The sequence below is a fragment of the Acipenser ruthenus genome, chromosome 12, assembly GCF_902713425.1.
Source record: "Acipenser ruthenus chromosome 12, fAciRut3.2 maternal haplotype, whole genome shotgun sequence".
NCBI classification, from domain to species: Eukaryota; Metazoa; Chordata; class Actinopteri; order Acipenseriformes; family Acipenseridae; genus Acipenser; species Acipenser ruthenus.
Window position 1 is genome coordinate 4069881 of NC_081200.1, and position 17544 is coordinate 4087424.

At 38.5% G+C, this 17544-nt stretch overlaps 1 protein-coding gene across 1 annotated transcript; it reads right to left on the reverse strand.

Moving 5' to 3' along the window:
• Positions 1 to 87: 87 nt before the first annotated feature.
• LOC117417264 (WD repeat and FYVE domain-containing protein 1-like) lies at positions 88 to 13878 on the reverse strand. The gene is made up of 13 exons (XM_034029255.3): positions 13816 to 13878; positions 13182 to 13384; positions 12263 to 12330; positions 12010 to 12083; positions 10931 to 10985; positions 9969 to 10119; positions 8702 to 8814; positions 6668 to 6794; positions 5662 to 5767; positions 4433 to 4534; positions 3932 to 4062; positions 3145 to 3253; positions 88 to 2378 (listed from the first exon to the last, which is right to left on the reverse strand). The coding sequence occupies exons 1-13, from the start codon at positions 13861 to 13863 to the stop codon at positions 2319 to 2321; spliced, it is 1347 nt and encodes a 448-aa protein (XP_033885146.3). The 5' UTR covers positions 13864 to 13878; the 3' UTR covers positions 88 to 2318.
• Between the last annotated feature and the right edge of the window lie 3666 nt (positions 13879 to 17544).

Sequence of the window (17544 nt, forward strand, 5' to 3'; positions counted from 1 at the left end):
AAGGTAAAACTGTGAATTAAACATGATAAATCTACACGTCTAAATTAATCTGTAAACAATAAATGACCAGGAAATCCAGACAAACAGTACTGAGAAGTTATAATTTATTGTAAAATGTGACAGTGTAGAATACATTGGTCTGTTAGCGTTGCAGCAGTATTTAGTACAGTACCATTTCAATAGAAATTAATCGTTAACACAGGTTAAGAACATTGTTAACAGTTCTCAGAACTGTCATTACATTAGAAAGCCACTATGTACAACAAAGGGGGCACACAGCGTGACATGAACACAGCTTCTTAATGCATTCTGAATCCCTAAATCTTCCTCATCCACACAATGGCCATTTATAAAAGGCACCCCACCACCCTGAATCAGGTATGAGCGAGTGATCCTGAAATGCCTGGCTGGGATGGTTGCACTGCAGTGAATCTAGTTGTAATTGTGAGTGAGATTATGTATTGTACATATTGGCTTTTTTATATATGTATCCAGTTGAGCTAATGCAGCTTAATTATCATCTCAGGTCTCCAATTAGCACATCACTACAAGACAATTTCATGTAAAAACATATTTTAAGTGCCATTCGAAAGCAAAATCGTGCACAACCAGTGCATTCACTTGTTGACAACGAGGCACTCCTTTTTAATTTGATTCAGTTAAAATTAATTAAGACAAAGATGAAAAAACAACTCAGAACATTTCCTACAGGCTAGGGTTGTGAGAGCTATAACTAGGTCAATCAGAAAGCAACTAGGAAACAATCATTTACAAACCTACCATATATGAGCATCAACATATTAAATCTGACATTGGCTCTGAAGACTGGACTCTTACTTTCCAGTGCAGTGATTAACAACACTGATGATTTTATCTGCAATACCCCAGGAAAAAAAAACTGAAGACTATAATGAACCATCAACAAGTCACCTTAAATTACCTGCGGGGGACTTCTATGGACTGGCACTTGATACAATACTATGTACTATGGAAAAACACATGTACTATTATACTCTGGAAGTACTTAACATATGTGCAATATACAGTACGCCCCATTTTCAACAATAACACCTGTCTGTTTAACAAACTAACTTGTGACACATTTCTAACAGTGCATCCATATATTATATAAGCCAACTGTGTGAATTGTCTTTATTTTTGTTTATGTAGGTACATAGTACTTAGAGTAATACCAATGTCATTATATAGTACTTAAGCATCTTTTAACATGTGATAGTTCGGACAGGACACAACTGCTAAATATTTCTCTAAATTTAAACAATCTAGTCCTGGTACATTTTTATGTTGGTGCTGACAGCGCGGCTCAGCTTCAGATAGATCAGCAGTAAATTGCCTTCAGTCAACAAATTACCAAATATAAATTATAAACCTTGTGTGCTTCTGTCAAAGATGCTTGGTCAACATCTTCACTTAATGTAAACTACCAACAGCAAACTTTAAATTCAATATTAATGGAAAAAGAGCTCAGGGTGAGGTGTGTCAGTTTATTACAAACTATTCTTGCTGGGTTTTTTTTTTTTTTTTTTAACCACAATAAAGAATTTTTTTACAATAATATGAAGCCGGTAAGAGCAGAAAAAGCATGATGCGTCACAACAAAGAGAATCTCGTTTCCTGCACAAGCTATTTTCTCAACTGGAGTATCATTTTTATTTTAAACCACTATATTCCTGCATCCAGAACAGTTGCATGAGGCAACAAGTTTACTCTTTATTACAGATTTACTCACACACATATATGCAGGGGCAACCCTTACTACAAAGGATCCCAATAAAATACTTCTCTTTAATATTTATTTCTTTTTGGAGTACAAATCAGAAGTTCTAATAGTAACACAGAATACAGCTCTGGCCAAAAGTTTTGCACCACCTAGAATTTTACGATTCAGACGCAAAACTTTTGGCCATAGCTGTATATTGCAACTTCATTGCCTTCACTGTGTCCTGGTCAATTTTTTGTGTCATAAAAATAGAAGTTGACTGCCCAATAGTATAAAAATCTGAGGAGCCAATACATTGAGTAATCTGCTTAAAACAAGAAGCATCTGATTTCTCGGGCAATGCCATATCCACTATGCAGTGCTTTACAGAGTTTCTAATTGAATGTATAATGAATGTATAACTTTCTGCCCGAAGTGACCCAGAAGTCATAAAGCAGTGCGACTTTAAATATGTCTTCAAAGCAGTGGTTGTGTTGAAATGTCAAGTGTTCCAGAAGGAAAGGGTTTAAAAGGGACAGTGTTTCCATGGTAATTTCTGTCCGCAGGGCTGGGGTACGGCTCGGCAGGATAATGATGCTCAGCGGGGAGAGAAGCCTGTTGCTAAGCTACAGCCAGTCACCTGTGTCATATCCCAGATCTGAAAGGAGGTCATTTCAGAGAATTAGAGAGAATGAGAGTGGAATACAAATGGCAAGTTGTAACAGAACTGAGAAGTGCGCCACAGGGAAATAAAAATAAACAAGTTCTAACAAACGTGCGTTTAGACAACGGTGGGTCATGAACAGGCTTGCTACTTTTCAATATTAAAATCGTTAAACGTCGAATTCACCAAAACTGAAATAAATTTATATAGGACAAACGTGGGTAAAACCACTCGCTATTTTTTTTTTCTTACCAAAAATAATAATTTAGAAATCATCTGTAGTTTGTGACTAAATGAAATGTTTCTCAATAGGATAAAAATGTTGTTTTTTTTTTTGTTTTTTTTTTAAAAGCATAAAGGTCAATTTCACCCATTCTCTGCTTGAATTGAAAAATAAAGATAGAAAAAAAATACAGTAAATTCTTTCTAAAGTAAACGTCGATTTGGCAAAAAAAAAAAGAATAGCAAGCCTAGTCATGAGTAAAAGATGCACAGTATTAGGATTTTTTTCCTCCCTCATGTCTTCTTCCACTTTCCTTGTTAATAGTGTGTGTTCAGGATATCTAAACAGAGCTGTATACCTGCTGACACTCAAGATCTAGTTGTTATACTTTTACTTATTTATTTTTTAAATTGTCATGTTTTACGATTTGAAGATCTGAAATAAAATGGCCTGTAAAAACACTAGCAGACAGTTTGTATATGGAAACCCTAATCTTCCACTGCACTGTAATAAGGCCTGGCCTGTCAGGGGAGTTACCTTTACAACCCGGTCACTCCCACAGGTCACCATGAGCCCCCTGGAGGAGTCCATATTCATGTGGTTGATGTTGTGTTTGCCTTCATGAAACGTGGCCAGGGAGGTACGGCTAGGGAAGGGAACACACATCGTTAAAACTGCACGTCCTGTCTCAGGCTGCTGGGAGACATTCAGGAGCACCACTTCATGTCAAGGAACACGTTTTGATATTCAGCAGAACCTTTCAAATCCGACTGAATTGATTCAGGGGTCCGTCGGACATGTGTTAAAATACCGTATCTCAAAGAGTCATTACACTACCTTGCAGCTGCTTTATTAACGCATACGCATTATAAAATTAACAGGAACATCATTAACGGTACAGTAAGTATACTAATCTCTTTCTTTCTTTCATTGAACACGGTTAAACTGAGCACTTTGTTTTATTTCAAGAGACAGTTAGCATGTACAAAGTGAAACTGCATTCTCAAACACACCTGGCTTTATGAACTCTCCTTCTGAATTCCATTCTGTCCTGTCAGGAGTTGAATTTACTGTTTTAGACCCATAATACAATGCACACTGATCAGTTTCCATCTGTAGCGTTCAGTTGGTAGCAGCATGTGTAAATGACACCTGCCAGAGGTTACACTGCGGTTAATAGTGGAGATTGTATCTTACAGGACTGGATAGGACGTGTTCTACTGTAATTGTCTGTGTGCTGGATATAGAAAAGGGAACACACACACATACACGTTCTTTAATTGCCTTCTCATCCAGACCGCGCGCCAATGTGATGGTTACTCACTCCTCCTCTTTGATGGTCTCGTAGCAGGTATCACAGACGCGCACCTGGAACTCGAAGCCCATTACCGGGTAGGTCGACCGCTTTGAGCTGCACTTCCCACACACGGCTTTGCCACACTTCCTGCAGTGATGCTGAAACAGGAAGACAGGAAACACTTGTTTGATTAAGAAACTGCACCCAAAGCAAGTCACCTTAATAACGTTCTCTGGGTAAAAGGTGGCCTTATTGGAAATAAATAAATAAAATAAATACAATTAATTAAAAGGATAGCTGTTATAAACATACAAACCTCACAATCCTTATAATCTTTCGAAGTACATCATACTTGAATTTTGTTATATTACATGCCAGAAGAACCATTACCTAAATGTGGATTTCCTGGCAGAAGGAGGAAGTCAGATATCTCAGTAAGATGAGGGCTCCTCCCTCTTTACAGCCAAGTCTCTGATTGGGTATCTCAGTAAGAGAAGGGCGTCTCCCTCAGCACAGGCAAGTCGTTACCTGTCGAAGGCCGATGGTTTTACTGTCCCACATCTGCTTCAGGTTCCAGAAAAAGGGCTGCTCACACTTCTGACAGCAGTCACTCTCCAGCCACTGAGGAGCCTGCACAGGGTGAGGAATAGAGGACACACAGTGAAGATCACATCCCAAACCCACCGACAAGGGAGGGGAGCAGCAGAGCTCAAGGTTAACCTAGGCTTTAAAAACAGTTTCAAGCCCCCCTGCAATCCTTCGGTTAAGCTTTCCAGACGTTAGGCTCCCAACTGACGCCACTTAAAGTCCTATGTGCAGCAAAACACTGAGGTTTGACGCGACTGACAAGTCTACAAATGTTACTCCCCCTCTCCCCTGCTTAAGAGTATTGTCCTTGTTCCAACCACATAAAATATGCAATTTCACTTCCCCCGTTTAAAAGGTGTAGTTTGGTTTTATCCGTTTATAAGCCTTAGTGACGTTCTGACTGCTTTTGAAAAGGTTTAACAGCCTATACAGTTGTATACAAATTTACGGGCCCCATGATGAAGCAAAGGCACATGATCTGAAGAGGAAGAAAACCATGCTAAAAATACACAACTCATAAGAAACAGGTTAGTAACAGCAGGAAGCACATAAGCCCTTGCCTTTTTACACTAAACGCTTGGTGAATTGTTATGACCACAGAAATATAGCGACACAAAATCCATTAGGTTAGATTAGCATGACTGTGATATTACTTCTTCCTCACGCGTAAAGCTGCACTTCATCACATTACACACGCATACACCAGCAGACCTCCAGAGACGAGAAGGTCATTTTGAATTGGTGTGTGGGTGGCAGTCAGACATGTCTAGGCATGTCAGAAAAGGCTTTGCCTTTTTTTTCATAAAAATGAAATCCCAAGTAAAAGAGAAAAGACAGACAACCACAACATAAAGCAGAAGTGATTGCAGATTTGCTAGCTACTCCAATTGCAACATTGTGCAGATACAGCGAGATATAATTAGCAGCGGATATTGCACAAAAGGAGCAGTTTCACTGAATGTCAGTGAGAAGTTAATTTGATTACTTTTACAGGCCGGGCTAAAAAGAAAGAGCGAGCAATTTCCATTTTCTGTTTCTTCTTCGGTAAAACTTGCTATTTATTTGGAATGCCTGCAAGGTCAGAACGTTTTCAGGTCTTAGGCTGCAACCAGAAAGGAGACAATGTGAGAATGAAATAAACGAACGAACAAACAAAGTCTCCAAGGTACCTCTTCTCTGCTGATGTCCATGTTCCACACTGTGATCCCTCCATCGGAAGCACAGGAGACCAGCTGCCGGGTGAGCTGCAGATAACACAGGGACTGGACTCTATCACTGCAGAACAAACAGAGAGACATCAGCTCCACCAGAACACCAATCATCATCATTTTATTAATATAGAGAATGACAGAGAGCTTGGAGTCCAATATAACAGAGTAAACACGGTTTAGGGGGCTAAAGGTTAAGCAGTAACTTGGAATAGAAACATTATCAAGTATCCAGTCAAACACATACACACACACACACAAAGAGACATGCTTGAGGTTATCATGAAAACTGACAGCAACCTACTCTTGGAAAAAGGTAATGTCTTGGTCTCATTGGCCTATAAATCTCAAACCACCCATGATTCTAAAGTTTGGATTTCACAGTGCTGACTAAGTAAATCAACAGAACCACAAGGGTTAGTTCACACATAATATGGTAAAAAATAAAGCTCCTATACATTATGCCATAAGTGTCCTTTTATTTATTATATATATATATATATATATATATATATATATATATATATATATATATATATATATATATATATATATATATAATCTATATATATATATATAGATATATATAGATATATATATATATATATATATATATATATATATATATTATATATAAAAACTACCCTATATGATAATGTTTACTGTGATAAATGTGTTTTCCACAGCAGCAGAGCAAGGCAAGGGAATATCCTGGCCAGATATATTTTTGTGAAAGTCAAAAATGATAAAAGTACCAACAAAAACACAAACCACCATTTTGAATGTTGCTAAGATAAATATTGCCTCTACACTGGTGCCTTTGTTTATGGTAAACAGGAGAAAAGCAGCAGTGTTAAACTGCCATTTGAAATGAAGTTTTATGTTGCTTGCAAATCCAAAAGAATGACAGACATACAGCATGCAACAGTGACAGGGAGACTGAAAGAGAGCGTGATTGAGCTCTTACTGGTGGCCCTGAAGCAGCAGTGTTCTTCCTTTCCGGCCCCCAATGTCCCACATGATAACACTGTGATCAGACGCTCCAGAGAACAGCAGCCGCTGGGCAGGGTCCCAGTACAGAGATCCTACACTGCCTGGCAATGACAACAACGGGGAGATTTCACACATTTCACATAACTAAGGATTACAAAATGTACAATTCATTTTCTTACTTACAACCTTATCATCAGGAAACAGTTGAATACATATTCATATATATATATATATATATATATATATACACACACACACACACACACACACACACACACACACACAGGTAGTGGACAAAAAAATGGAAACACCAACGTAAAGTCACTTAATAGGGCGTTGGGCCACTATGGTATCCCGCTCTGTGGAGTTCTCGGCGGACCGTTTTTGATGAAACTGGCTGCTCGTGCCCCAGGTTGAAATTTGCAGTCAATTGATCTGCAGTTGCTCGCCTGTTTTGCCTTGCACTTCGAATTAATGCACGGATATCACGATCCTGGAGTATGCACTTCCGACCACTGTTGCCCTTTGCTGATGATGTCTTTCCCTCGGAGTTCCATGCCGACATCACCTTAGACAACGTTGTTCATGAAACATCAGTAAGTTGAGCTGTCTTGGTCACTGAAGCTCCTGCCAAATGCGCCCCAACAATCCCCCCTCTTTCAAAGTCACTGAGGTCTCCTCTTGCAGCCATGCTAGCCATAATTATAGGCAACCAGGCCTGTCCAGCATTTCTATACATGACCCTAAGCATGCTGGGATGTTATTTGCTTAATTAACGCATGAGCCACACCTGTGTGGAAGCCCTTGTTTTCAATATACTTGGTGTCCCTCATTTACCCAGGTGTTTCCATTTTTTGGTCCACTACCTGTGTGTGCGAGATATATATATATGGTGTTCATAAAAAAAACATAACACAGGTCTGTATTTGACAAGTTACACATTGAAATATAAAACAAGATATTCTGAGAAGGTGACCCAGGGAAATGTCTGGGATTTGGGTTCAAAATGAACAATTGGAGTATTTAAAAAAAAAAAAAAAAAAAAAAAAAAATATTAAAAAGAAAGCCAGCCTTTTAATTTATCACTTTTTTTATCCATATAACTAAATATATTTGTATATCACACACCACCATATACCGTACATTATTGCTCTGTGTAGGAATCTTGTGATGCAAAGTATTGCAAAGTGCAGACATTACTGCCGAGTCACACTGCTAATTCGTGGAACTGCAATACAGGTAGAGGTCCTCCAGAGAGGCTTCGGAGTATTTAAAAGGCAATGGTGTTTAGATCAACCTAATAGACTTCCAGTATGGGTCATTTTAATGCAGCACACGCTTCATACAGGCATTGGAAGAGAACTCCTTTTAGTGAAAAACAACCTGTGTCAGAGGAAAAAGAGAACACATTGAACCTTGAGTTTCACCAGGGAAAAGGAAACAGCAAGGCTTTGATGAGTTTCTCTGTCCTTTCAACAATCATTCAATCAAAGATCGCAAGTTTAAACTCCCAGCTCCATAACGAGACAAGAAAAATACATATACTGTACCTAAATCATATTTGGATTAGAAGTCCATGAAAATATTTTCACAGATCCTTGCTGATGAGTTTTAGCGCAGTACTTGAAACTGTTAATAAGACTTATATTTATTTTTGGCAGAGAAGCAAAACTTTATAATAATCGCCTAGATTAGGCAAATGAATGGAAAGTGTTGAGGTTCAAAGGTTTTACAGTTCAGAGGCTCTCCTTTGTTTACATAGGAAGCTACACTGCTGTACCAAGTTTGAGTAAATAAATGAGCACATGCACGGTCAGCACACAGCTTGTGTCCAATGTGAAGATATGTTTTTAAGCAAATTCAATGAACCCTAGTGTCTGGCTTATTTTTAGTACCAGATGTAAAGGTTTTTAAACGATTAAGGAAGTCTAAAGTGAGCAACGGAAAATTCTAGACCTGTCTGCAAGCAAGAACCCAAAGATCCGATCGCTCCAGCTCCATGGCTCACCTTCGTGTCCCTTCAGTGTGGTGATGATGGAGTAGGTGTTCTGGTCCAGTTTCAGCAACGTGATCTGCCCAGAGCAATCCCCAACGAAGGCATGCTTTGTGTCATGATCAAATCTGAACGCGCCAGCAGTCAAAGGAACACAAGGCTGGAATACCCCAGACAACTCTCAGCGTTCCCCTTCACTTCTATCACTGGCTGTTAATCAGGAGCACATGACGTCCACCTAGGGTTTAGGATATTTTATATCTCCTAGGATAGCGCGCTGCAAAATGCCACCTAATGTAATTAAACCCAGTGTGTGAAAAGGTGCTGAGATTTCACTTGTGTCTGTCAAGGGACCTAGCATAAAGCTCAGATATGCAAAAAGGCAGTAGATTACAGAAAACATCCCACACATTAAACTGCAAGATCAACAGTCCCTCTAGAAAAGGGAGAAGACAGAATCTATCACACTCTTCAGCTAGCCAGTGGCAGACAGCTATAAAAAGGGCTGTTGCTAGGCAAAGCCCAGACAATGGCATTTCTGTCCCCCACAAAAAACCCAAGCACAAAGCTTCTTACAATACATTCATATTACCAAAGGGTATTACCCTTATACAACAAGCCCTGGCCTATAGTTAGCAGCGGATTCTCATAAGAAAATTGGTTTTGTAAAGCTGACCTCTGTTCACTGCATCTACCTGTGCTGCTGTTCACCTCCCAGATTCGCTCCAGTGGCTAAACCAATAGGATTCAGGAGGATTCATGCGAGTCGTGAAAAGGACTAGCAACAAGGAAAGAGAAACAGAATCTTTGCACAAGCAAGAAGAGACATCAGAACAGAATCTGTTTAAAATTAGAAAATCTGGGCATCTGTGAACTAATCTTCTTAGACTCGTCTCGTTTAAGAGAAAGGACGGCATCTGGGTCTTTCTGGTTGACAATCAAACATGAACATGATACCTTATTGCAAAGAGAAATACAGTGAGGCTCAGGCTGAGATACCAAACAAAACCGTAAAGATAAGAATAATCCTGTACCAAGCAGGGGCAGACAAAAGAAGCAGGGATTAGAACTGGAGATCTTTTACAAAGACATCTGTTGCAGTCAGGATCAGAAGAACATCAGACGTTTATTTATGTGTGTATCTATTCACTTCTGCGTTCAAACTTCAGGGTTAATAAAACGGCAGCAAATCAGGCTTGTGAAACTTATATCCAACAGCCCCATAGACTCCATGCTTTGAGTCATGTATTCACTACAAAGTGATTTATCAGATAAAGGATACTGTAAGCAGGAGGCCCAGGAGCTGAAGTAGTGTCTCCCCAGCATGCTGCCACTCCTCGAACACATCCAGCTCACACTCTTATCATGGCCGGTGCTGATTACCCACTCGCACTCCGGGCAAAACACAATGGCAGAAACACGGCTCTGGTGAGCTGGGAAATAAGAGACACACGTTACAAGAGTGTGTAGTTTGAACAACTTGCCTTTTTAACTAATGAAAGTAATAATGTTGAGACAGAAAGCAAAATATCAAACAAAAAGTGTTCCCCTGGACTTCCTGGACCCCCTTTTATTGTTTAACCCTTTCAGTCCTGAATTATATTTGTTGAAGTTCTAGAATTCAAAACAGAACTCCTGTAGACATGAAACTTTTTTTTGTTTTGTTTTTTAAACATACATTAATACACTACCTCTGATGGGACCTAGGATTCCTGTGAGATTCCAACGACACATGTTAACATATGGTGCTAAGGCAACTGATTAGTGCTAGCAAGAGGCATTCCTGTAATACTAACACTACAGTGCAGTAGATTTTCTTTAACCCCGCACGCAGCAAACTGATTGAAGCTGATGTTGATTCACATTTAGTGAACGGAACATAAAAGAGCCGATTATCTTGTCAGTGTTTCTTATGACATTTTGAAACAGAACAGCATTGTTCGCACACACAGATGACCGTTCAGCTTTGCTCTTGTCAGGCTGCTATCGACACTCTCTGCATCATTTCCTGTGACCAAACCAGATGCTACTTCAGATTTCAGCAAACTTTCAGTCAGCTGTTTTTTTTTGTTTTAATTTATGCCTGAAGAAGCCTGAAGAAATTCTAGGCGAATGTAACACAATGTGGAAACCTATTCTTTGCATTTGGTTTTCGTTATAGAGAGATACATTATTTTCACACCGATGGCTAAAGCACTGGTGTTTGCTTTAACTCTTGGAGCGGTCAGTTAAATGTAATCGTACCTGGGTAGGTTTTGACGAATGTGATCTTATTAAAGTCTTCAGAGATTTCAAATTCCTGAAATAAACAATTAAAACAAAAAAACAAAGTTTTAGAAGAGATGCTTTACTTTACTGCTTTGGTGGTTATTTTAACTAAGGAGCAGTTTGAACCATTCCAGTTTTTGGATTCAAGTTAATTAGGTACAGCAGCAACATGCATATTTGTATAAATTACCCTGGTACATTTGATATAGATTTTTGCTGTTTTCAATGCATGCACCGTGCTTTTCCACACCTCTGTGTGCTGTGTCGAGTCTAGGCACACTATGTTCTGCATGGAGTCTGGGTGGAACGCTGGCACACAGCACTAAACTGAGGAATGGGTTTTACAGAAGACGAGTCTGAATCCTGGGGCACACCAATAGCACAGCTTGCTAAACCTCAGAAAAAGAACAATAAAATCATCCTCTAGTGGAAAACAAATCCTGGTCTGCACTGAGCTCTGAGTGTGCAAGATGAGCCATTCAAATTGTGAAACACAAACTGCTCACACCCATTCTGAAAGGACAGGTATTCTTAGACATACTGCAATACAGTATTGCAATCAAATTCAAGCACCACACACTTTTCAGGAAATGTAAAATAAGCTGATATTCTCTCCAGACACATGCAAGTTTAAAATCTCTCTACACGTATACTCACAAATAAACGTATCTCTAACTCTTAACAGGTCATCATTTTTAACATGTTCAAGACAGCTTTAACATGACTATTATTATTATTATTATTATTATTATTATTATTATTATTATTATTATTAATAATTTCTTAGCAGACGCCCTTACCCAGAGCAACTTACAGTTGTATACAAAATAAAATACATATGAAGAATTACAGTACAATTAAGGGCACGATACAAAATACAGTGACTTCAGTCCTAATAAGAGCAAATACAAAACACAGTACGATTTGATACTGGGGCAGCTCAAGAGCAGATATTACGTCAGGGTTAGATATGAGTGCAAGTGAAATGCAAAATACTACAGATTGGATTCACTGCAGGATACAGAAGTGCAAGTTAAAGTACTAGTAGGCCTTACCATTATTGCTCCGTCGTCCTGTCCAATGAAAAGACGTTTGCCGTCATGGTGATATGACATGGCTGAACAAGGCGCTGGAAATAGAGAAAAACTTTTTAAATAACTCCAGTCACATACTGTATAATCATGGGCTGCTTTTAAATACTTGAATGTTCTGCTCTTGTGGTGCGTCGTCAAGTGGTTTCACACAAGGCACTGGTTGTGTTGTAAGCTCTGTAACTATGATGGCAGACAAAACACAGTGGCAACTTACAGGATACAGTGTGGTAGATGCTTGGCCAATACTGCCCGCTGTCTCTCTTCAGCCATACTCGTATTGTTCTGCAGGGTGGAACACATACATATACATATACATATACATATATATATATATATATATATATATATATATAGTTAATAATACTTGCGTTTCAACAGTAAACAGTTGTACATGAATGTGACCATATTAAACAGTATTAAAATAACTTACATATACAGTATAAAAGTGGCAAGTTTTTATTCTGCTATATAACCCGAGGATGACACCTGGCTATATATACTCTGTAATCCCTTTCGATACAGGCTTTATCTGTGCACAGGGCAATGCGTTCGCCAGTCACACAGCAGCTGCAGCTTCGCGTTATTATTCGATGCTATTTACACAACCCAGGTTCACTGTGATACAATAACTCTTTGTAAGGCATATACAGAAGTATGTATCTTTCATCTTAAGGGAATTGTTTTTAACTGGTATTATTATTACACACACACACGCACAAAAAAATGTAATTAAAATAGTGAAACAAAATCTTCAGATAATCAGGTGTATACATTTTACGGTGACAGTAATTAAGTCTTATGTCCATTTTTTTCTGACTACACAAGTTATTAAAAAAAAAAAAAAAAAAACTGTTCCCAGTCTAATGATGTATTAATACATCGTGATCTACAAAAATATACACCCCTTTTACAAGCCGTGAAGAGTGTAGTGTGGCCAGTGTGTTTACTGCCGTTTACAAATCGTACACCTGGTCTAAAACAATTAATTACATTACGGGTAATTTCACATAATGTCCTCATTAGATAACCGAACGCTGGTAACTTCTGCATTACTTAAATTTTAAGAAACTGTAATTGCAATTCACTACTTGTTCTCGTTTTAGATCAGCGTACTGAACCCGGTCGCCGCTTACCTGTCTTCTCCCACGGTGATCACCCCATCTTCTTTCGGGATAAAAACCGCCGCATTGACAGTGTCCTGGTGGCCCTCGATCTTGTTTAAAAGAACTGGTCTGGAGCTCTGGGGCCTGGAGTGAATCTCAGCGGCCATCTTTCTGTGTTTTCCTTGTTTTTTTAATGCTCGCCAACACGAATCAGCTGACAGACGAAACTTGAGCTGGAATCGAAAATACCGTATTTACGGAATAGGTTGCGCAACTCTGAACAACGTTGGTTTAATTTTCTTCAAATTTGCAATGTCGTGTTCTTTAATACACAATTAACTTCCCACAATTTAAAAAAAAAAAAAAAAAAAAGTCCGCGCCTCCACACTACATTTGACAAACATCCTGCTTATTTTTTTTATATGGTATGGTAACTGTATAAAGTAAAATGGTTGCATAAAAACTATGACATTGTTTAGATTAACACGTTAAACCGTAAGACACTTTATTCTTTTATTACAGGTGAATGGGTGTAATAGACGTGTAAAAGATTTACATCATATAGACGTTTCATTTCAACAAGGTCAGTGCCGTCTCCAAACGGAGCGCACTGTAGTCTGAAGAACAATGGGGGCCTCTAGTGGTCAATGGAAGTAGCACAAACCTGTGAAATATTCCAATCGCTGTTTTTGTGGTTTAGTTTTTGATGCATGAAGCCCACCTATTCATCTGCATTAGGCACTGCGGCCCACTATTAGCACTCCTTGGGGGGAAAATGTCTAATTAAAAACATTTTATATGTTTAAACCTGTAACATTATAAATAAACCTACTCTAAACTGTCCTTTATTCATTTGAATAAATATTGTGAAAGATGGAAATCAATTTGCACTGAGTGAAAATAATAATTTTGAAACACTTTTTTTTTTTTAATAAATAAAATAAATTGCAAAAACTAAACAGACGTTTTCATCAAACCTTTAAATTAGGTATCTTTGTATAATTGAACATTTTAGAAATGCAGTTATTTTTCTTGGTCATCAAATAAGAAAGAAGTGCACGTCTCTTCTATTATTTGAGTAAAAACAGTACAACGTGCACAAAAACATAACTCTTTGATCCTAGTTTCTGAACAATGTGTAACTAAAACGTCCAGCCGTTACCTCTCACGCTGAACTGTCATGCAGAAAAAAGACGAATGCGCACAATACAAAAGGAAACGAGAGCCTTGCAGAAGTTACTTTTTCGCCACTGATCTGTACTACCAAATACAACTTGCAAAATCACATTCAGTTGGCTTGCAACACCCCCCGCCCAAAAAAGAAAATCAATCGGAGAGCTGCTGCGCCACTTAACCAAAAGAAAACTTATGAAAATCCATCTGCAGCAAAATTTGAATCGGTTAAAACGTTTTTATTATTATCATTATTTTCCAATAAAACATATTCTAGCGTTATTTTAAGACGACTGTGAACGAGCACTTACATCCAAACATTTTAACAAATCAACTACCGGTATGTAACACGATTTATGAGTTTGATTAATAACTTGATTTAGTTAATACTGAACATACAAAGTACTCAATATTTAAAATGTTAATAGCTACTCACAAACGTATTCATCATATCATAGCATCAACTGAAATGTTAAATTAATGTTATCAAGTACAAAAGTTAGTATGAAAACTTTACTACAAAATAAACAACCCATTCGAGCACCTCAGAACTGTGCCCACGATACAAATGCATTCAAACTCTTGTAGCTGCCTTTTTTGTTTTTTATGCTTTGCAAAACAAATTATTTGGTAGCGGATTCGACCTATTGCAAATGCAATTTTATTAATACTGAACACACGTTTTTACATCTACCAGCAGAGCGATCACATGACCTTAACACTGCCCTATTGTTCTCTACTGAGCTCTTGTTCTACATCCCGCCTACAGGTAGGCAATCTGTTAGCTCAGATTTGTTTGATTGTTGATTGACAGTCCGCCAATACTGCCTTAATACACTTAATTTTTCGTCATCGCTGCCGCGGCCCACCCTGGACTGTTGCGGACCACCTTTAGAGAGGTATGACACAGGCCCGGTTTTTGGGATGGAACCGCATAACAGGCTCGCGTTTTGATTGGTCCATGTCTGTCACATGAATATGTCGTCACACGAGTGGAAAAGCTTGCAGGCATTTTAAACATTGTGATCAGAGAGAGAGAGAGTGATCTGCTTTCCACAGCCTTAACGTTAAAATATAATGTGGTATTACGCTGTACTGATATAACAAACTATGGGTGATTACTTTATATGAATTATCATATTTTGCACGAATGTAAGAATTGGCTTTCTGTGGTGGTGTACTTTTTTCTTTCAAGTAGCATATATCTATAATCGTTTTTGCGATATATTTTAATATAAAATGTATACACTATTGCAGTTTTGTTAGAGGATACATTAGTTTATCGCCAATGTAATCACAGTTGTACAATTAGACTGCCCCTGTTTTCATTTACGTCCCAAATTCTTTGGACGCTTTGGTTTTTAGATAACGTCCCAAATTCTGGGCCGCCTTGGTTTTTAGATAACGTCCCAAATTCTGGGCCGCTTTGCATTTTCGAATTCAGCCCAGTTTTGGAGACTCAGCTGACAGCGAGTTTCTAAGTCATCAATGCACAGTTTACCATAAACTGGATCGTGAATTCATTTGAGAGTAACGCATGACTTAGAAACTCGGCTGTCAGCTGAGCAGATGAATATATCAAAAACTGGCCTAAATTCGAAAATGCAGAATTCGGGACGTTATCTAAAAACCAAAGCAGCCCAGAATTTGGGACGTTATCTGCAAACCAAATCGGCCCAGAATTTGGGACGTTATCTAAAAACCAAAGCGGCCCAGAATTTGGGACGTTATCTAAAAACCAATGTGGCCCAGAATTTGGGACATTATCTAAAAACCAAAGCGGCCCAGAATTTGCGACGTAAATGAAAACAGGGGCAGTTTATATGTACAACTGTGATTACATTAGAGATAAACTAATGTATCCTCTAGTCTAATAAAACTGCAATAATGTATACATTTTATATTAAAATATATCGCAAAAACGATTATAGATATATGCTACTTGAAAGAAAAAAGTACACCACCACAGAAAGCCAATTCTTACATTTGTGCATAACATGATAATTCATATAAAGTAATCACCCATAGTTTGTTATATCAGTACAGCGTAATACCACATATTTTAATGATAAGGTTGTGGAAAGCAGATCACTCTCTCTCTCTCTCTCTCTGATCACAATGTTAAAAATGCTTGCAAGCTTTTCCACTCGTGTGACGACATATTCATGTGACAGACATGGACCAATCAAAACGCGAGACTGTTATGCGGTTCCATCCCAAAAACCGGGCCTGTATCATACCTCCCTTTAGACCGCGGACCAGTTAGGTGACTGGGGAAGACGTTTTGTTACAGAGATATTCTTAAATATTACCAGACTTTGGTCAGGCGACGGTGGCAGAACCATCCAACAACTGTCCATTTGCCCATATACTCAAATTGCAGGAGAGTATGTGTACATTAATAAGTAATCTGTAATTCTTCTGTCAATCTAGTATGAACTGTAACATCAGTTGCATATTGTGAGCTGGAAATACTGTGCAACCAGTTGCTAGGAAACAAGATTTATCAGACAGGATAAATGTACTGTGAAGTTCAGTATCACCACTTCTATGATGTATTGAAGCTACCAGTTCCATTCTATACGCTTTGAGGTTTGTTTGTTTTTTCTTCTCACATGATTATACATAGGAAATCAGAGGAAGTCTGTTTTAACATTCTATTTAGCTTTCAGGAAGATCAGAAGGCACTTATGTTTTCCAGTGGGTGCCACTGTTTTGTCCGGAGAATTCAAGGACAAGGCAACCTGGTTCGTAGATGGGAAGCTGGAACGTAACTCATTACCAACAGCAGTGCTTCACACCCCAGCACCTAAACTACAGGACCATTTTAAGACACAGTTCAGGTACTATCACTGTAATACCTAGACAGAAGGGAGTTTCTCATGTGTCCCACAAACATTTCATTTGATAGCAAAACTATGAGGACTGCCTCATTGTTTTCTGCATTCTAGTTTACCCTTCTATGCACTCCGCCTGATCAGAAACCACAGCCTGACAGTTCATATGTCGGTTTACATTCCTGGGAAGCCATCTTAATCAACACTCACGCTTCGCTACTGCCTGCAGCAAATAGGAGGTTATTAAAATGAGCCCTGCAAGAACTGCTGTAGTTTTTGAAAGCAAAGCACTTAAAACACATGTGGAATTGACATTTAAAGTTATTAAGGTAAACAGAACAAAAACTATCAAAACATGAAAAAAAGAGTTTGATAAACCAGAA